At 35.7% G+C, this 21,637-nt stretch overlaps 1 protein-coding gene across 2 annotated transcripts in view; it reads right to left on the reverse strand.

The window, feature by feature from the left end:
• Positions 1–21,637, reverse strand: part of ROCK2 (Rho associated coiled-coil containing protein kinase 2) — a 101,617-nt gene that overhangs the window by 18,346 nt on the left and 61,634 nt on the right. For both annotated transcript variants that reach the window (XM_049819593.1, XM_049819594.1), the window contains exons 5-19: positions 20,368–20,628; positions 14,500–14,644; positions 11,817–11,955; positions 10,030–10,121; positions 9,075–9,234; positions 8,398–8,461; positions 6,550–6,629; positions 6,137–6,185; positions 5,255–5,390; positions 5,034–5,125; positions 4,538–4,784; positions 4,106–4,212; positions 3,261–3,420; positions 2,034–2,194; positions 1,432–1,616 (exon numbers count right to left, since the gene is read on the reverse strand). In XM_049819593.1, coding sequence (XP_049675550.1) covers positions 1,432–1,616; positions 2,034–2,194; positions 3,261–3,420; positions 4,106–4,212; positions 4,538–4,784; positions 5,034–5,125; positions 5,255–5,390; positions 6,137–6,185; positions 6,550–6,629; positions 8,398–8,461; positions 9,075–9,234; positions 10,030–10,121; positions 11,817–11,955; positions 14,500–14,644; positions 20,368–20,628 — 2,078 coding nt within the window. The remainder of the gene's footprint in view (positions 1–1,431; positions 1,617–2,033; positions 2,195–3,260; positions 3,421–4,105; positions 4,213–4,537; positions 4,785–5,033; positions 5,126–5,254; positions 5,391–6,136; positions 6,186–6,549; positions 6,630–8,397; positions 8,462–9,074; positions 9,235–10,029; positions 10,122–11,816; positions 11,956–14,499; positions 14,645–20,367; positions 20,629–21,637) is intronic.

A 21,637-nucleotide genomic window follows, 5' to 3' on the forward strand; every position in this document is an offset into this window, starting at 1 on the left:
AAGCATCATTTCTTGAATTCATCTGTTATTAAAACAACTCAGAAAGTCAATTAGTCAGACTCATAACAAAGAACAGTAATGCAGCAGAAAATATTTCTGCCACTGTTTCACATTACAGCAACCATCACATGTAGCTGCCTTCTACGTGAGTAACTACATCTTGCTGACAGAAAAGATAAAGCACAAGGAGATAAACCATCAGAAGTCATAAAGGAGCTAAGAATGAGATTAATCTGATACATGTACTAAACTTGTCTTTTCATTCAAAAGAATGCTCATAAGTCAACATAAAGTTAAAAAAAAATATTTATTATCAGGTGCAAATATTACTTGCAAGATCTTGGAAGAACTGCTGGGATTTAACACAACTCTTATCTGAAGGTCCAACAGATGTGTTTGAACATCTTTAGTACTAGGCATTTCCAATGGTTACGCTTCACAGCTCTGTATTAGTATTCATTTCCAACTCTAATAAGGTCTCCTGGACTAATAATGCCAGTAACTTTCCTCTTCACTGAAGTCTTATGTCTTATTTTAAAAAAAAGTACATAGATTTTCTGTTAAGTGTTTCCCTGAAGTCCTCACACTCTTCTGTTTAACCTCGTTTTTTAAAGATTTTCAGGATAACAAACATCTTTTACTACAAATCTATACATTGCCGAATGACTAGGGCAAATCTCAGCTAGAGACACTGTAAATTATTTTAAACAACAATTAAGTTTTGCACTGTACGTCCTGGTTTCAGCTGGGATAGAGTTAACTGTCTTCCTAGTAGCTGGTACAGGGCTATGTTTTGAGTTCAGTATGAGAAGAATGTTGATAACACTGATGTTTTCAGTTGGTGCTAAGTAGTGTTTAGACTAAAGTCAAGGTTTTTTCAGCTTCTCATGCCTAGCCAGCAAAAAAGCTGGAGGGGCACAAGACGTTGGCACAGGACACAGCCAGGACACCTGACCCAAACTGGCCAACGGTGTATTCCATACCATGGGACGTCCCATCCAGTATAGGAACTAGGAAGTGGGGACAGGGAATAGCCTCTCGGGGACTGGCTGGGTGTCGGTCGGTGGGTGGTGAGCAATTGCCCTGCACATCATTTGTACATTCCAATCCTTTTATTACTACTGTTGTCATTTGATTAGTGTTATCATTATCATTATTAGTTTCTTCTTTTCTGTTCTATTAAACCGTTCTTATCTCAACTCAGGAGTTTTACTTCTTTTTTCCCTGATTTTCTCCCCTATACCACTGAGTGGAGGGGGAGTGAGTGAGCGGCTGCGTGGTGCTTAGTTGCTGGCTGGGGTTAAACCACGACACTGTAAAATAGCATATTTTGTGCAGCGAATTTTTAAAATTAATATTGCTCTCAGCTTTTGCCCCAAACCAATTACAAAACAGTAACATTACTAAAAAACACAGAGCAAATCTGCGTACTTGCGGAGTTCGTTATTTTGTTTTTCCAGACTTAATTTGATTTCCTGAAGATGGTTATTCTCCTGTTTTAGCTGCTTCTCTGACATTTTCAAGGTGTTGACCTGCTGCGTTTGCATCTTGAGGTCATTTTGAGTGAGACAGCGCTTCTGTGTTTCTTGCTCTATTTTTAATGTCAGGTTTTTTACCTGAAGAATAAACAGAAGCCTATGAATTTTACAGACCTACACAGGAAAGCAACATTTAAACAGTGTTTCATATTGACTTCCTCTACATTTCTGCACAACATGCTCAGATCTTTTGATAAATCAAAGCTGTGTCCTGAATAAAGGCATTAGGAGACAATAAATAAGCTAGTTTTAACATGTCAATCTCACAGCATTTTACATTACAGAAGAAAAACTTTTTAAGATCAATAATGCTGAAATATTTCAGAAAAATGAAACCACACTCCATCAAGACTTTTTAAAGCTCCAAATACAGAGAAGGAAAAAGTTATTGCCATTCTCATTCACAAACATTCCTAAATATAGCTATGATAGGGAAAATATTGGGATATTGAAAACCAGGGTCCACTTGAGACTCCTTTTGTCACTGTTCCTTACATCTTCATTTAGTATATCCTTTTGCCTAAGGAGCTCGTTGATTTTCTGTTGTGATTGTTTGAGATCGCAGTCCAACATGGAGCGCTGCTTTTCAGCTTCTAACAACCGGTTTTCTACTTTTTGCTTTAAAGCTCTCTCTTCCAAAAGTTTCTTCTCCATTTCTGTGAAGTAAGAGATTTAAGATGTCAGTCAGTGTAAACCAGCAGATTTTGAAGACCAAGGGTAGGAGGACATCTATCCCATATTAACAATAAGCAACATGTTTATCCTTTTAAAACTGAAGAGAAAGATTGCTGAAAAGGGATTAAAATTTTCACAGTAAACCCTCACCCAGAGGATGCTTTTGCAAGCATTCCTGACTGATAGCTGTTTCCTGCTTTTGAGTTTCAAGAGAACTTCCAGTTTATCTGCAACACATCTGAGATGGATAAAAAGGGTGGATTTTTAGAAATAATCCATCTAAATCTACTGAAAGTGTTGCTTTGACTATGATAATTTGAAATCATTTAAAGAGTTGAAGCTGTTCAGGAACCTGATATGCCAAGCGATTCAGCCATTATTATGGAGGCTTCTTTTGAACACCTGAATGCTCAAAATTTTTGTGAATGCTCTGCAAGTAGAAGGACAGGATCTGTAGGCATCTTTTTAAGTAGCCGCAACAAACATAAGCCATTTAATTAAAAAATAAGAGCCATCTTACGGAATTGTTTGGTAATTATCCCTCTCTCCAAGAGATTTCAATTGTCATAAGATGCACCAGAATATGCATTGCGACTATGGAAGTGCAGCAAAGGCTTTCCCATTTCTAACTCTATCTGGTCTACATATTTAAATTGTGAAGTTGCTGGCATATTTTATTTAGGAAGACACAACAAGGTATGTGTACACTGAATAAGAACACAGATAAGCTCTTAACAAAAATGTTTAAAGCGGTTTTAGTAATATAAAGTTCGGAAAAATTAATTCAGAATACACTAACACAGCAAATGAGTTAGTAGTGTGTGCAATGGAGAACCTGTTTACTCTGAGACTATACCAGTGTGTCTTTAACATAGAAAAGCATGGACAAAGGGACTACAACTCATTTTACAACACTAATTGTCTTTAAAAAGAACAGGAGAATCAAGGAAAAAAAGCCAACACTTAGGCTTCCACTACCATCAAAAGATTGTATTACCTACTTTGTATAATTTATACCTAAGTCCAACTGTGATGTCAAATACATACCTTTCATGGCTTCAGATTTTGCTTCCTCTATAGATTCATAGATCTTATTTTTGTCTGCTAATCGTGCTTTTGTGGCTTTATGTTCAGCTTCTTCTTGTTCAAGGTTCTGCTGCATAACTTTGAATTTATATGTCATATCTATTTCCATGTTGCTCTTTTCCTGTTAAAGAAAAAATTACATTGGAATAAAACATTAAATGCATCAGGTTAAAGACAAAATTTCAAACAGTAACATGCTGCTTGTAAGTATGCCAACAGTAGAAGAGAGAGCTCAGACTCTGGGAGCTAACTGAGAACTCATTTCTACAAATGTTTTTCTATGGATGGCAAAACGCTCCAAAAATGCGCAATGACATCCCCCGTTGCAAACTATTATTACTGCCTTAACAACCAACATTCTGTAATAAAAGTGGCTCAAAGATTAAGTCTATTGAAGAAATTTTTCAATACTTTTGTTTCAATGACAAATTTGTCAAAAAAAAATGTTAGCAGAAGCTTTTTTATTTTTGGCAATATTGAGAGTTTTAAAAAAAACCACAACAGATGAAATGTTACTACTGCATTGTTAAGCTATACAGACAAAATGTTACTACGGCATTGTTAAGCTATACACTGGAGTACACTATTATGTACTTTAGAAGTATAGTGTATTATATGATCATAAGGGAAATTATGTCTCCCCCCCGCCTCGCCCCTTCTCAAATCGCAAAATAACCAAAAAAAATTCAAAGAAAACAAGGCTTATTTTTTGCACAGATTTTGTCTCCATGTCTCAAGTAATAAAAGCTTAAATTTAAAAATTCCGTAAGAATGTAATGCCAATGTTCACTTAGAAGTACTGTTACCTTTTCTAAATCTGTAAGTTTTTCCTGCAATTGTCTCTTCTCCATTTCCAATTTGGCTAATGCACTCTTTCCATTTTTTACTTCTTCTTCAAGGCTAGATATTCGACCTAAAAATGACCAAAACATCAATAAGGCTGGGCAGTGTGTGAAAAAAGAATGTACTTTATCTACTTAGAAATAAAGTTTTTCAAATGTAACAGCTCCTAATTCTGACTATTAAGAACATCTCCCTTTGGAGTGATTTTAAAAGTTATCAGTAATATTTTCTAAATGTTATCATACATTTTCTCTTAAATGTGTGTCCATGCTTACACAACATTCTATAGAAAAGCACACTAATCTAGTCACAATCTGAAGCTCAAATAACATCACCAAAACCTGTCTTTATTTCTGAAATGAGAAGCAAGCTTCACTTCAGACTTTCAGGAATACCTTGTAAATCACTGATAATCTCTGATCCATGACTTCGATCTCTCCTTTCTGATTCTAGAGCAGACTGAAGATTGAGAAAGTCCTTCTCCAGTTTGAGTTTCGCATTCTCTAGCAGGCAGTTCTTATCTTGTAGTTCTCTATTATTAGCTTCCAGCTGCTGGATTTGCTTTGTGCTTTCTGTCTGGTTCTTCCTTAACCTGGCTGCAGTATCAGACTCTGACCGCAGCAAAGAATTGGCTTCATCCAACTAAAGATTGAGAAAAACATACTTCAGAAACAATTAAAATATAACAACTACCATTTCTACTACAAAATACTACATTTTACAAATTAAAGAAATAAAAAGGAGTGTATTTTAAGATTACTTTTGAACACCAAAACATGACAAGAAAGAACAGCTTTTAAAACTCCATTACACATTTCAATTCCGTCCACTGCTAACAAAATCCGTACTTTAAATGAATATTAATTTAAAATATACATAAAGTTGGCATGCCTGTCTTTGTAGTTGATTGATTTTCTCATTGGATATTTGAGAGTTCTGATTCCTCTTTTTTAAATCTTCAAGCTGGTCTTTCAAACTGTTAACTACAACAAAAATATTACAACATTGTTAATCACTGTCATAAAAAAGCTTCAATTTGAACTATAATTCATTTATTTTATCTTTTAAAAACCCACATCAAAACAGAATCCTTCAAGCATGGTTCAACATACCCTCATTTTCCAAATTGCGTTTCTTATCTGCTTCATGTTCTGCTTTTCTCTGGTATTCTGTATTCTTATGCTGAAGAAGAGCCTTCTCTCTTTCTAACTGTCTGACTGCAGACTCTACATTCTTCCTTAAAGTTATCTGGATATATTTAAAAAAATACACCACTAATTACATACAGAAGAGTGGTATTCTTTAAATGATAAAAAGACAGCTCATGCACTCAGTTTAATTTGTAATAGAGAAAGACACAGTCTATTTGCCTGCTGCAAACACAGCGTATCAGAACATGTGGTCAAATCCAGCCCAGGATGACTGTGGCCTGGAGGTTTTACAATTTAAAGACTGTTTGATCATTTGGATTTGATGAATCTGGTAAACCTGCCTAGCAGCCACTCCAGAAGCACAAAAACATACATGTAATGCAAGATCTTGACGCGCACCTGGATAAACAATACATTAAGTTGTACGCATCCACTAAAGAATGGCAAATTTCTAGTAAGCACTAAGGTGCAAAGCTGGGCAAGAAATAGGGTCCTTTTACTGATACTGAACAATGCAAAGAATGGCCTTCCTCTTCTAGCAACGTTACTCTCACATTCTTCAATTTTTAGAATTAGATATGGGATATTTGTATCACACTGTCCTCCAAATTAAAAACACAGTAAAAAACAAATTCTGGAAACAAATGTGTAGTTGTAGGACAGAAATCATAATGAAAATATTTCAGCAGTGACAACAATTTCATGCTTGTGAATATCAATAAATGAACTGGTATTACTCGCTATAAACACAGCTACTCAGAAGTAATTTGCTGCTTCCTAAGGAAAAAAGCCACACACAAATGTTAAAGTTCTAATTCCACTAAGAGATAACCATGGACTTACCTCTTCATCTAGCTCTTTCACTATCTTCTCTAAACGAGTATTAGTAGACCTGCAGAAATTTGAAAAATATTTTTAAACCCTGCTGATTCTATAGAAATTAGAATGTTTGGTTGTGTCTCATTAATTTTATATAAGATACCCTATTTTCAGCAATCACATGAAACTTCAAGGACTGGAGAAATCGCTCAAACAATAGAGAGATACTTACGGCGAGTTAAGGAAAAAAAAAAAGAAGAAGAAAGAAATAAAACAGCAGTCACAGGAATAGCAAGAATTAAGCCAGCAATTTACAGTGAGGTCTGCTTGCAGGGTCAGGAATTGCCAAAGCGGATTAAAATGCTTTTAAGCATTCGAAACAAAAGGTGCAATAAAACTTCTTTATAAACATACCAAACACGTCAAAACAGTCTCACCTGTACTTCTGTTCTAGTTCATCTTTGGCTTGTAATTCGTTACTGAGCTGTTCTTCCAGCTTGCTTAGTTTTTTCTGAAACTGTGTAAAATGTCAAAAAAGCATGACCCACATATAAAACACTATCACATAAAACAAGTGTAATTCAATTAAGTAACAAAAAAAGGGAAAGCGAAGAAAATTAATTCCATCATCTTACACTATATTATTTTAAAACCATTGCTAGAAGGTTACATCTTTACAAGGTATTAGTCTTGATGATTTTAAAGATACAGATCCATAGCAATGAAATTTGCTGCATGCTACATTAAATCTAACCATCACAGAATTATGTGCCACAGATTGTGAGTCACAAAATTTCTATGGCCAAAGAGTACTGCTACTGGCTCTTTGCTGTACTCTTTCTCTGTAGACAGAGACTTTCCACTGTGGCAGAATTGTTCCGATAGTCTTTTCTAAATAGAATTTAAAAATAAAAAGGGGGGCACGTGACCAAATTGGACAATATTCAAAGCATATTATTACTAAGCATGCTTCATGACCTCACATAAAGAATTTCTTAGTCTAATACATACAGAAGCTAACAAACACTTTCCAGGTTTGGGAATGCTTTGTTTGGCTTACTAAAATATAAAAATGAAATCGTGAGTCATGAAATAAATTACAAATAATAAATTTTGGATTTGTCTCATGTCTTCAGGCTTTCAAATGCATCTATTTTCCTCCCTTCCCCTTCCTCTACCCCCCCAAACATGAAATGTTAAAGTGTGGTTTTCTACAACACTTTATAATTGTTACAATTAGAAGATTCGCAGAACAGGGACGCTGAAAAGGACATCAAAACCTGAGAATCATTGCTTGAGAAAATATAAATAAAGTTGTCAGAAGTGAAATTCAAAATTTTACCAACCATGTTTACTATCACAACATAAAGCAATATCACAAATTTGACAGTATGTATTTTAAACAGCAGTAGCATTTCTTTTTAAAAGGGAAACTCTAAAACTACTAATCTATTCATCAATGACAGGAAGGAATGACGTGGAACCTAATAAGCATTTGCATTTCAATTTATACTGGTCAATACATAAAGCATTTCATTTACTTATTTTTCAAACTTTGAAAAGGAGTTGTAAGTTTTAAGAAATGTTAACGATGTACTACCTACACTTGAATAAGACAAATGTTTAAGCACCATAATGAAGTACATGAAAATTCCACAGCATTCTCCTGTCATCTGCAAATTTAAGTTCAATTGTCAATCTTCAAAAGCTGGATAAACATGCTCCATACACTCACTTCAACTGACAGCACAATTTAAACATTCCTTTACTGCTGCAGGTCACAATTTACTTTTCCAAACTCTGAATAAATCAGTCATGAATTACTCAGGCAAGTGTGGAGCCAAAACTCACAACCTCCCCAAGAGTGATGCTGTCTGTGGCAAACAGAGCCTTACAAATTTGTTTTCCAAACAAATTCTAAATGCCAAAAGAATTCGAGAAAAATCTGTATTCATTCATCTTTATATTATAGCGCATCAATGCTCGAGTAAAACTGTTTCAAAATAAAACTGGTTTACTGTTATCAATTTGCTGAATATTTAAGGTATTTCACATTCACATAAATTATGTAGGAATCTTTTGATTCCTTTCATAATTCAAATAAAATACTTACCTCCTTGCTGTCCTGTAAATAGAAAATATCATTTTTATTGAGGATCATTAAAAGACAAAAAGCCCCCCCCACCCTGTTTTCCTGAAAACTTATTTTAGACTTTGTCTTTTCTTAACAGACTTAACAAAATTAGTTAATCATACCATTAATACTTACGAAAAAAGGCACTAACCTCATTTTTACTAGATTGCACAGATTCATTTTCTCTGCAAGACTGAGAGGAGTCACTTAGCAACCTGTCAAAACCAAAAACAAATCCCTCCAGCTCTTATTCAAGTTTTCAACAACTCTGGCAACCTTGCCAATCAACTAATTTTAATCAATTCTCTCAAGTCTTAATTTGTCCTATGCTATTCTCAGAATTAGGATTATTTTATTTCAGTGTCAGTGCATCTTTCTGTTTTGTATCTTTTCTTAAGTGAAATATAACATATGTTTTCAAACCCATAGCAGCTTATATTTTTTTAATTTATACAATTATTTCTTAACTATTCAAGTTGAGTCCTAGCAAGCTATTATTTTGTGTAAACTTCTTTCTAAAGCTACTAATAAAAAGCCATTTTAGAAGTATAATTACAAATCTATCAGTATTTTAACCCTAAAAGATTTTCTTGAGAGACTACATAATTTTGTGCATATAAAAATACTGTTATTTAATCAGTTACCAGAATAACCAAAATAGTAGCAAATGATATATTCTACTTAAACTCTGCATTTTGTATCTTCACAATTGGACATAAATGAATATAATGCAGTGAATAAATTCTCCATCTGGAGTGAAAAAAGGGATACGATATAAGAAAAATCTGCAGGTATATTTCTAAAAATGCATATTGAAGTATCACATACAAATTGTCTCTATAGTAGGTAAATCCTATAAAAGGCAGCTGGTTTCCCACGAAGGCTTTGGGGATTGGAAAGGTTTCCACGTCTCCCTTGTCGTCCTCAATGTCATCAAAATTACTGCTATCTATATCACTGCTAAGCTCAGGAACAACAGGAGCAGCAGCTATAAAAAGGGGAGAAAAGATGAACTTCACTCCAAGATTCAGCCACTTACTATATACTGGTACCTCTGTAACATTAAAAAGACTATCATATAAGTTGTCTTCTAGTTAAATATATATTAAACATGCAGCAGATCTGTAAACATTACTGTGAACATTTTTTTCTAGAGAAATCTATTTTTACATTAGTTGCCTAATACATAGCATATCTTAATGTGCAAAATGTATTTGCTAAGGTAATCACATTTGAAAATAGAACTCTAAATACAACCATCATTTTAAGAAACTCTAGTAAATACATGACTTTAGAAGTTACGATCAAGCTCATGATCTGAACTGACATACTTCGTTATCTTGCCTAACACTATCAAGTTCACAATGCCTTAAATGAAAAGCAGTAAAACTGACAAGACTGCTGCCAAACTACTGTCTTAACTACAGGTTAAAAAACAAAAAAACACAACCCCCCCCAAACAACCACGCCAAAACAAAACAAAACAACAAAAGCCACAAAGAAACAGAACGTAGCATGCATTCTCTTTAGTTAGAATTCCAGTTCTGTTGGTCAAAACTGAAATCTATACATTAAAAGCAAGATAAAGATGAGGAAAATTCCAGTAGGAAAAATGTGTATTTACTAACCCCTACTGATAGAGTTTTTATAATACAAATTATAAATATGGAAGTTTGAGCAAGATTCTTGGTAGACAGAAAATATATATACATCCTAAAGTTTTTTTCATTTCTACTATTGCAAATAATGAATAAAAATAGAACTTTTAAGCTAATTTACTTACTCTCTCGAATGTTGTCCCAGTTCCACTGATCACTCTTGAAGAAAGGGTGATGCTTTATTTCTTCTACCCCATTTCTCCCAAGTCGCACATCCCTAAACATAGCAATTAGCCATATTCACATTAGGAAAAATAGCACTTGTTTCTTGTTATTTAAATTCTGACTTGCTCATAAGCAACAAAGAAACTTTCAGTAAAGATTGTCTGAGTTAACCACATTAATGTTCAGATAAAAAACAAAATTAAAAACCATCAACCACTGATCTGTAGTTTCTTATATAAAATATACTCTGTTCCTTAGCATGCACTCTCCCTGTGACTGCTAAAATGTCCAGAATTTGGAGTCTGCCATGTGGGGAGTAAAGCAAGAAAGAGAGCACTGAGGCAAAAACTAAGAAAAAACTAAAAACACAAACAAAAACCCAACAGCCTCAAGGGGGAAAAAATCTGCAGAAGTTCCATGTCTGCCAAGCCACATGACAAACCTTAACATACAAGTGAAGGAAGGTCTAACTGACTGCACAGAACAGTTATTCAAAGCTGGACTGAAATAAGTATTTTAGGAATTGCAGCCTCTGCCCCATAACTAACCCTGACACATCTCTTGCTGATATTTGCAGTGAAGTAAATCTTGAGTCCAATAAGAAACTTTTAGTTTGACCAGAGAGTCTCTCTTAAAACAATCTACAGGAACAGGACATAAACACAGTGCGCATAAAAACTAATAAATCATAAGGTCGATGCTTATTCCTTCTTTAAGTGCTCCAGCAGTGATTACACATACAGAAAGAAGGCATCTGTTTTAAATAAATCACTCAAGCACTGTATTAAATATAAACAGGAAGACGGACACACGTAGTGGAAGTACACCTCGCTGCATTTACATTATTAAATTCTACTCATATTTTCTCTCTATGCTTCAGCTATGAAGGGTGAAAAACACTGTTAAAGCACATCCTTCCTGAGTAACCACGATCTTGCTCAAAAGAGCAAACAATCTCTCTTCAAATGCAAAAACCATTATAAGGCAATTTTCTTCCTAATCCCTCATTTTATAAAGGCTAGATGCTCTGCTGTAGCCAAGTTCAGGTGACCACAGGAAAGCATAAGAAGGCATCATCGACCAGAGTTAACTATAGAACTACAGCATTCTTCTTTTGCATCAGAGAAATTGAAGATAACCTCTGCTTTCTGGAACTAAAGAAAATGTAAGTGTCCAGGTCAAGAACAGTCGTACACAGCTTAATATCAATAAACAGCTCAATTCCACAAAGGGAGACCTCTAGGTTCTATTTATAGCCAAAACAATATGCTTGCTAGGTTGTTAGCTATGCTTGTCAATTAATACAACAAAGCAAATGAAAAAAAGTTCAAACATTCCAAGAAAGCTTAAAGAAACTCAGTAAATACATGCTTATTTTCGTAAAAGTATTTGCTTTCATTTTTTTAATTAACACTCACTTAGACACTAAGCACAATAATTTGGCCCCTGCCTTGAAGCTTACAAATTACTTTCAACCTTACAGGTTTGTTACTGTATTATACACCGTAACTGGAAGGATTTCTCTGGCACAAATTGTGTTGTTAACAAGAGCTGTCAGAACTGCTCATAGAAATAAAATACAATACCTGGAAAAAACACCCCAAAAGAAAAATGAGAGAGCAGGAGATTTTGCAGAAGAGATTTGAACAGAGATTAGGAGAAGTAATGGAAGGAATTAATTTTTACAATGTACACGTGCTAATACCATCCAAAATAAAAACAGTACCAGAATAATATGTGCACTTACCTATCAGTTAAAAAGGCACAGATAAGGTTCTTTGCATGCTTAGAGATTTCCACATCATCCGGGAAATGTAATGAGTTCTTATGATCCATAATTTTACTGTACGTTCCTACTAGTGAGTCTGCATAAAAAGGAGTATCGCCTGAAAATAAAACAGTAAACTGACTGTGATTTTGAGTCATGTTCAAGTCATGTAAGTTGAAAAAGACAAAAGATATAAAGAAAAGTCTACAAGCAGTTTTAGCTAAAATAGTCTTTTACTTAAACAACAACAAAAAAAGGTAAAATTGGAATGCAGGGTACAAAATAATGTACACTACTAAAAATATTCCTTCCCTAAAATGCCTGTGTTACAAACGAAGTCATTTTTCATCCTGCACATCACTACCAAAATTTTGCCCAATGAAATACATCTTTTGTTCTACCTGAAGACTATCACTGTGTTTTCTAATTTACATGATGGCTGACACCCACATAAAATCCCATCTTTAAACGCTTCCATGGGCATAAAGGACCGAAACTTATTAAAGATTTACTAATGCACATTTGTTGGAAAGAATCCACCAAAGCTCTCCAAAGACCACTTCAGACGCACGTAGGTCTACCCTGCCTACCCCTGGAGCTGCCTAAAGCAAGTCAGCTCTGAGCAGAAGCCTTCACTGTGTTACTGCACTGTTAAATTCATATTAATAAATCTTGTTGACTGATAAATTATATTAGCTTGGATGCCTATATTAACATGGGCAAGTGGCTTTTAAAATCATAGACCTTTCTCACCCAAAGGTTTGCAGCATAGGCTTTAGTTAAGCCTAGTTTCTTTGCAAATATCCTTAAGAAAGCTAAAACTGGGACAACTGAAAAGAATCAGTATCAATAAAGGCAACTGACGTTCAAGTTAGCTGACAACATTCTGAATATACAAATGGTTTGGGACAGTAATCAAGAGACTGCAACTTTTACATAAATCCTTTCTCAAAACTAATCCATAGGTTTAATAGAGAGGGTGAACAATCAGTCGCGTGAGCTAGGCTCCTTGCTCCGTCCTGGTGTACTGTGTGCAGGAAGGGATCACCTGGAAGGGCAGTCAGCATCCTGACTGCATGCTTCCAACAAGGTACTGAGAATTTCAAAAGCTAGGTACGTGAAAAAATGTATGAACAGACCAATGGACAAAAACCATTCGGCTTTCAAAAACAATATAAATGCAACAATCCTGCCTTTAGCCTCCTTCTGTCATTTTATGGCAAAATAAAAAATTAGTACACACCAGCTTGAATTAAACTTCTAGACTTCCAGTAAATTCATTAGGTTGACATACCAGTACATCGGAGGGAGGATCACCGATACTTGCTGCTGCCTCCCTCTTTCTTAACCTTCCCCTTCTCAATTGTCTTCAGTCTCAGAAACAGCTTTGATTTAGGCCACACCTCAAAACTATCCTAAGTCACTGAACTAATGTTAGGATTCCATCCCATGACCAACATTTTAGCTTTCAGTTAAGCGTGAAGTAAAAAGTAGTACTGTTTTCATTAGTACTGTGTCTTTACTAAAATCAGAACAACAGAATGCTTTCTGTGCCTTCTTTACAGCATAAAGTTTTAGAAGACCATAAGCAGAATCTGATATGTAAACACACAAAAAGAGATACTTTCTACCAATGTGTGGGACATGGAGAAAATAAGTAAGATTTCACTTTAAAAAATGTTTTCATTACAAGGATAAAAAGGGGAGAATCCTCCCTCTCAGATACGGGGGGAGGAGGGGGGGGGGGCTCTGAGAAGACATTCTAGACAGCTATGTCCAATATTTTAGTAACTGAAGAATTTTATTTATTGCTAAAGTTGTTTATGAGAGACTATTAACTATAAACCACACTTTTTGTAAGTCAAAATGCCTTAATCCTGAAAGACAGAGATTGTAATAGCATCATATATCCAAATGTCTTTCCTGGCTCAACATGCTAGACACATCAAATCTGCAATATTCCCAAAACATGCTGATTTGGATTTTTAATAATTATATGCTCAATTCCATCCTTCATCATCAGTATTTTCCTACCAGACTCTAATACTGATCCTCACTGTATTTTAAGATGCAGATAACTCATCTCCTTAACAGATTATATTCTATGTTTGTTCCCATAGCAGTCCAGTGTATTTTACTGGAAAATCCTGACTCAAGCATAAAAGAAATAATCAAGCCATACTTCCACAGTCATTTTGACCTAACAGAAGCCATTGCTGGGGGGGCGGGGGGGGGGGGGGGGGAGGGGGGGGGAATAAAAGGGATAAAGAAAAGGGGGGGCAGGACACACACGACACAAAGAGGAAAAGAAAAGGGCAATCCTGCCCTTCCCACTCCTTTCCCATCTCTACATCCCTGAAAACTCAGTACTGCCTCTGAGGTGGCAGAAATGTTCGTGAGATGGTGAGGTAGCTGACCCCAGTTAAAACTATTCTAAGAATTAGTTTTAAGCTGAACCGAGTCAGGGAACTAATCACTGAGCAAGCACGCAAACAGCTGTCACAGCATAAGAGTGGCAGAGAGCAAAGAAAACAGGAATGAAGCAACAGCATCAGCCAAAAGTCAGAAGGTGCTAGACAGTGAGGTACAACCAGCCACCTTGCAGCAAAGTACAGCTAAAGACTCAACAATAATCTCATTAGCAGAAGAAACCACTACTTACCAACTAGCATCTCAAAAAGGAAAACTCCTACTGACCACCAGTCACATTCCCGTCCATAATAACCATCACCCCCTTGCGATTTCAAAACTTCAGGCGATATGTAGTCTGGGGTTCCCACAGCTGTATCGCAGCGCACCATACCTGTCTGTGCAACAGTAAGAATTCAAACACCTCAATTAAAAATACTGCTGAGTCTTTAAACAATTCACTTATTAGTAGACCAGAAAACACATAAAAAATACAGCCCAAAGTATTTGGTTCAAGTAACGTGTTTGAAAGACTCTCTTTTTTACTCCAGAAGCAATATGGACTGAAATGACAAGTCCTGGTAATGTGCGCTCCCCTGCCTACTCCATAGCGTTTTTTCTTGATTACATCTTTCAAAAATGGACCAATTTTATTATTTTTACCATTGGTTTCAATATGAAGCTACAGACCATATCGGACTGCTCCTTACCTCACTGAATTCAGGGACAAACTTCAGAATAATTTTGACAAGCTGTGAGTTCTGGGCCCTGCATAGCAGATACGTAACAGTTTTGTCTAATTCGGACAATAAATCAAGTTACAGATAGATTTTTATATACTCACCTTGGTTTTTATTTAAATATAGGAAAAAAATAAAAGGAAAAGCTATTTTTAAAGAATACCAATGCTTTTTTTTTTTAAAGATTATTTTGATTAACATATTAACATAGTTCTATTAATGGAATGATTCTTCATCCTCTTTGCTTCACACTGAGAGACTAAAAATGCAGGGGCTAAATGACGCAGAAGCATCGTCAGATCTGCCAGCATGCTGGTTCAAACTTGTAAGCCTTGTTTCATTTAATCAAATTCACTGCATTCATTCCAGAGAGACCAGATGGATGAATGAAGTGAAATCCTGGATGAAGTTAAAGAAGTACCAAAAATATAATCAACTTTTATTCTGTCTCTCAACCTGAAATCTTTTCTAAGTCATCTTACGAAGTTCTTTGTGCATTTTGCCATCACCATGAATGGCAATACATACTAATTCTGAACATTAATACAGAATACTAGTAGCAACAAGTAAAGGCAAAATACATATTTAAAGAAAGGGAGAGAAACATTTTGCTTTGGGAATTGTATCAACATGTAAAAAATTATATACCAAATTACAGTATTTCTTTTCGCACACAATATGAACTGCCAAAAGCTTTTATTTATGTACTAAACCAAAATCCTGGACAGTCATGAACTGGCAGGCAAAAACTAAAGTGATGACTAAATACTGAAGAGACCTAAGGAGTACTTCAAATGTCCTCCTGGCAAAGGCCTATCATCTTGTACAACTCCATGCTGAAGCTGAAACCTAAAGGAAACTTTAATTTCTCAGTTCCAGAATGAAGAGCAGGTTAACTTCTGCCTTCTACACTACGAACCAGATAGCACACAGCTTGATCATCCTGGAATAAGAAAATCAAGTTAACTCTTTTCAGAAGACCTAATGCATGCTTTGAACAAAGAAGAAAACAGATGAACACGTTTTAACACTGGGAAATAAACTAAAGCCCAAAGGCTCCAGAAATCTAAAGCTGAGAACATTCAAAAATGGATCTGGCACATGGCAGGTCTTCTCTGAAGCTTAAGCCTCTCTTTGCTTTGAGCACTGGAGGAATTGCTCTAGGCTCATGTGATTCTGCTGATCTAGTAGGACTGTGGCATCTTAATGAGGCCTCCAACACTGGTGCACGTCTATCTCTTCTTTATCCAAACGCAATATTACAACAAGGGAAAATCTGACTCGTCACTCAGCGAAGACTGGCTGAAGCCACCTGAACCTCTTGCTGGGTAAGAAGCTTCTTTAATAACAAAGTCACCAAAACAGTTCTTAAAGATTTCTCTGAACAGCACAGCTTCAGTCACAGCCTCATCACCTTGACACCTAAGCACTTAGTAACACTCCATTTCCCATTCCTCTACAATTAATACACCAAAACAAGAACACTTTTCAATATGTTATATACACTGATATTTTATGAAGTCTTATGCAAACAAAGCAAAGGTTGTGCCAAAAAAAAGCCAGCCCTAACCAAGTCTGATGGCTGGTATGTAGCAACAAGGAAAGTTCTTTCCAATGACGTTACAGGTACTGAAGAACTCCAGGTAACAACGCCTTAAGTTTTCAGACAAGATGTCAAAGAATTGAACAGCAACACAAAAAAAACATTCCTACCATTAGAAGGGCCCTGCATGCTAACATCAGTTTTCAATGGACTTCTCTCTGAAGCACGTTGAGTTAGGTGTACTTACTCTCCATAAAACTCTCTACCTTCTGTCTCAGGAACAAATCTAAAAATGCATTCACAGAGTCACAGAACAGCCCAGGTTGGAAGGGACCTTGAAAGATCATCTGGCCCAACCTGTCGTGGAAAAGGGAGCCTAGATGAGATTATCCAGCACCTTGTTCAATCACATCTTGAAAACCTCCAGCGATGGGGATTCTACCATGTCCCTGGGGAGGTTGGTCCATTGACACCTGACTATAATACTCCCAGATTTCTGTTTCTCTCATTTACACACTTGTTCTTTCAAAGAACTCGGGCGTTGCTCTGCATGTATTTTTAAGTACTGGATACTCTTAGTACCACAGTCAGACTAGCTTCTGTGATCTCTGGCATCAAAAGCCAAGTAAACTGGGAAGTCCTCTCTGTGCAGTACATGGCATGTTGACAGTCCCTACATTCTGCATGATGAGTTCTGCCTTCTGTACTTTAGCATTTGAAGAGATCTAAAGAGTGCTGTTTTCTCTGGATGTAGTGTTATTCCTGTGTTTCAAATACTAAGCCTCTGTGTTATGACTGAGTAGCACACTTACTACAGCAGTTCTCATACAAAGCTTCCTTTCGGGAGTCTCAGCCCAGTGTTCTACCCATGACTCTTCTCATCACCTCTAAAGATCAAGGTGGATGTTGGAACTGATCACCTGCAGCTCTGTGAGAGACGTGCAACACAGAATTTTAAAAAAGGCTGTCCAGGAAACACAGCATGGTCTCACGTTTTATGACAACTTGGTGGTGAGGCTGTAGTGTATCCTACCATCTTTCAGAATTATTATATTGCTGAAGACAAAGCAGTTCAGTTTTCATCCTCATAAGGATCTCCATCAGACCTGAATGACTCACTGTCTTGAAACAAGGCTGAAAATCAGGCTTTCTCTCCCTCACGAAGTTCTTCCAGTAAACAAGAGCTGGAGAGTGCTTGTGCGGAAACAGTAGGATAGCTCAGATCAGGTGTTAACACTGCACCCGGGCTTCTGCAGCATGCTGCAGACAATGAACTGAGGCAAGAGGGATCCAACAGAGTCTTGGATAAGCTTCAATGAGAAATAAGTTGAGTTCTAAAAAGACGAACATGTTTCTTCTCTCTGCTAAACTGCCTGAGCCGAGGTGATAATCCCAAATGGTAAACATCCCTTCTTTCAGTCACATCTTTTTTCAACAGATATCCTCTAAACTTGTGCTCTTCTAAAAGCTCAGTTAGCACAAGACAGCATTATGTACTGAGCCTGGCAACACTAGGAGATCCTAGATCTACGATACCTACTAAAGCCAACTACCGTCTAGTTCCTTACAGAAAACCTGAAGATTAGAGTCTTGTGAAACGTGCCCTGGGCTACCTTATCACACCTAGATACCAGAAGGGAACCACAATTCCTACTAAACCTCTGAGGCCAACTCCATTCTTTATTCAACTACAGAAATAAACACCTTGTTACAGATTTTAAATAAAGGAAAAAAAGAACAGGAAAAAAAAGAAAGAAAAAAAACCCACAAATGCTGAAAACACACAACTGAGTTACATAAACAGATTAGTTTCCTTTTTTTTGTTGGAAAAGATCACTAAAACACTTAGCAATTCTTTTCACATACTGGTAAGGAGTAATTCTGCTGCAGGTGTCTGGACTGGCCTGGAAGACTTAAGAGGACACTGAATCCAATTCCCCAGCAAAGGTCAAAAATGTCTCTCATCAAATTGCAGCAGAATTTTCCTGGGCTCTCAACAACAAAAGTAAGATGCTAATGTGCACAACTGCTAAAAGAATTCCAAATCAGAAAAAACAAATAAGTATTCAGTAAGCATATATTTTCTAGAAATCATCCTGCCAACACCAATATTATATTTACACAGCTGGGATGTGTTCATGTTTTGTAAGAAGTAGCATGAGATTTGGAGACAATCCAGAACCTCTCAACTTCTAAAGCTTCCTGTATAAAAAATTTTTGCCATTCCACTGAGTCTGAGAAACATGAAGAACTTAAAAAGTAATCTGTTAAAAAAATTAACTTCTTTAGGAGATCACTGGTTCATTGATGATGCCCAGTGCAAACTGGAGCTCACTATAACTCTTTGAGAAATGTGCATGCACTTCTCACATTTATAATATGATCAGCTACATTTTAGTATTCCATTTCTTTAACAACAACAATGGAAAAGAAAAAAGGAAAAAAAAGGCTTAGGTTCACCATTTCTGGGATCCCTAAAATAGCATAAAGGATCACCCTTTTTTGTAGATTTATATTATGAACTTTTTGATGCTATTTTTATTGTCTCTTCTGATGAACAGCAGACTCCCTTAAGACCTATAGTCTATGGGCTCAAAACCAAGATTAATTTTTTTAAGGACTAAATTAAGAGATCAAGTACTACTTCTGATTTTTTTTTCAATTAAAGTAAATGCTGTCCCCTAAAATAGAGGCAAGCAAATTATCAAAGCAGAGGTAGAAAAATCTATCTGCCTTTAGAATAACAACTATAATATCAACAAAACTAATCAGACTACCGAACTAATCAGACTACCGAACCTCAATAAACAGCTGTAGTTGTTCAGTGAAGTTAATATATTGTCACAGGGAAGAACAAAAACCCTAACAAGAGACAGTACTTCTAGATACAGCCGAAGAGACAGTAACTTAATGATGCAAATGCAAATCAAGTAGACTGCAGGAATTATACCAAGCACTGCCTAAACAATACAGAAAAAAATGTAACACATTAAAGCAAATAAGCTTAGAAGGATCATCATTGCCAACATGAATACAGAAACCTTTCAAAAGCCAGGCAAATCACAACACGCATTCACACACAGTTTTTTTAGAATCTGTTATAATTTTCCACAGGAAGAATATATTGTGTAAATTACAGCCTAACATTTGTTTTTCAGGGAAGATTTTAAAAGTGCAAACTCGAAAAGGTAGCTTTATTTTTAAGCCTCCTTTAATAATATAAAGTATCCTGTTAGAAATAAAATATTCCTATACAGTCTCATTAGAAAACTGCGTATTTGTCTGTATGTGGTAAAATCTGGACAATTAAATATATGACATTTTGACAAATAGCTAACATAAATTTTAATCAATTTATCACATACCACTGCTGCCTTACTGTGACCTCATTTTAATGACCACTAGAGGATGCTATGAGAACAATTAGGCACAGTTAAAAAAAAAAAATTAGGACTGTATCGTGCCTATAAAATAATTTCATTTACAGAAAAATGTCAATTTATGAACTGTTCCAAGGTTACTCATGTTGAAACTAGGAGTTGTCTCATAAGCTTCTCAGACATTTGGCAAAAAAATGAACCTCAGAAATTCATAAACACGCATGTTTTCAAAAATAACGAAAAGTAAGTTTACATCCTTCTTCCGTGTGCCAGAACAGTTTATTATAGAAAAGGTTACACTATATTAAAGTACCCTTGTATTTAAAACTAGGAGACAAGGAACAGCTTTCCAGCCAAGTAGACCATTTGATGAATATTCCTTTGGGCATTATAATTCATAAGAAAATAACCTCAGAATTACAGTTTTATAATGATAGATTATTCAGTTGCATACTTACTTCATCCATTTTCATACAAGTGCCAAAATCTGCCAGCTTCAGATGCCCATATTTATCTAAAAGCATATTGTCAGGCTTCACATCTCTGTGTATCAAGCCCATTGAGTGAATTGCATCAAGAGCAAGAACAACTTCGGCTGTATAGAACTTGGCCCATTTCTCAGGCACATCATAATTGCTCATAAGGTTTACAAGATCTCCACCTGGCATGTATTCCATTACCATGTACAAGTATTTGTCATCTTGGAAGGCACAAAATAGCTGCAATATTAAAAAAAAGGAAAAGAAAAAAACACGATTACTTTTCAGAGACAGCTAGGAAAAAGAATAAAGCACTTTATCTTGAAGATTCATCAAACCTGAGCATATGTTTTCAAAAATGATGTAAAGTAACTATATTTTTATATTCAGATAATCTACTTTTTCTATTAATTATGACAATACCTTGTAATTTACTGAACTTCAATACACCCTCATTTTCATTTTTAAGAAAGTGAAAAAGATTTCCTGATTATTTTAGTAGTATGAGCTACTGAAATTTCACTGAGTCAAAATGCAAAACATCAAATCTGAGAAAGGGAGCATCATGTACTGATCTGAAAATAGCTCAACAATGAATAGCCTCTTAGACTGTTTCTAAATGTTATATATTATAAATCTCCTTATCTCTGTACATATTTACAAAAACACTTGTCACTACTGATTTTGCCCTAAAACAACATATATATTGAAATAAGAAAGGAAAAAGAAAAAAAAAAAAGTTACTGAAGACAACTGTAACACAATAGAAAGAAATTATCCTTAAGAAAATAACAATCTGGTATGAGTTGCAGCTAGTATGTTTCCTACTGGCATGATAGGAAGTTTAGTCTCTTTAAAATGTATTTCAGACCTAAAGTGCTGAAGTTTGAGAGATTTCACCCAGGGATCACCAGATCTTAAAATGGCCCAAACCAGCATAAAGCATTACTATCAACTGTTCAATGACTGGTGTGAAAAAGTCTCTGAAAGTCTCTCACCTTATTTCTCAGGGAATACCTTCTCCTTTACATTAAAAACTAAAATAATTCGCATCTTTAAGTTATCCACACAAAATTCAAAGGCAATTGAAAAAGAAGATGTGTGGAAAGGAGGAAATCAAAAGCAGGGAGTTTGCAGAGAATGAGGAACCATGAAAGGCAGGAACGTTATTAAGGAGATTTGACCTTTAGATTAAAATTTATTGTTTATTAGTGACGGAAGACCTATATTATAAATATACATTTTAATA

This window comes from Accipiter gentilis, chromosome 16, assembly GCF_929443795.1.
Source record: "Accipiter gentilis chromosome 16, bAccGen1.1, whole genome shotgun sequence".
Classification (NCBI taxonomy): domain Eukaryota; kingdom Metazoa; phylum Chordata; class Aves; order Accipitriformes; family Accipitridae; genus Astur; species Astur gentilis.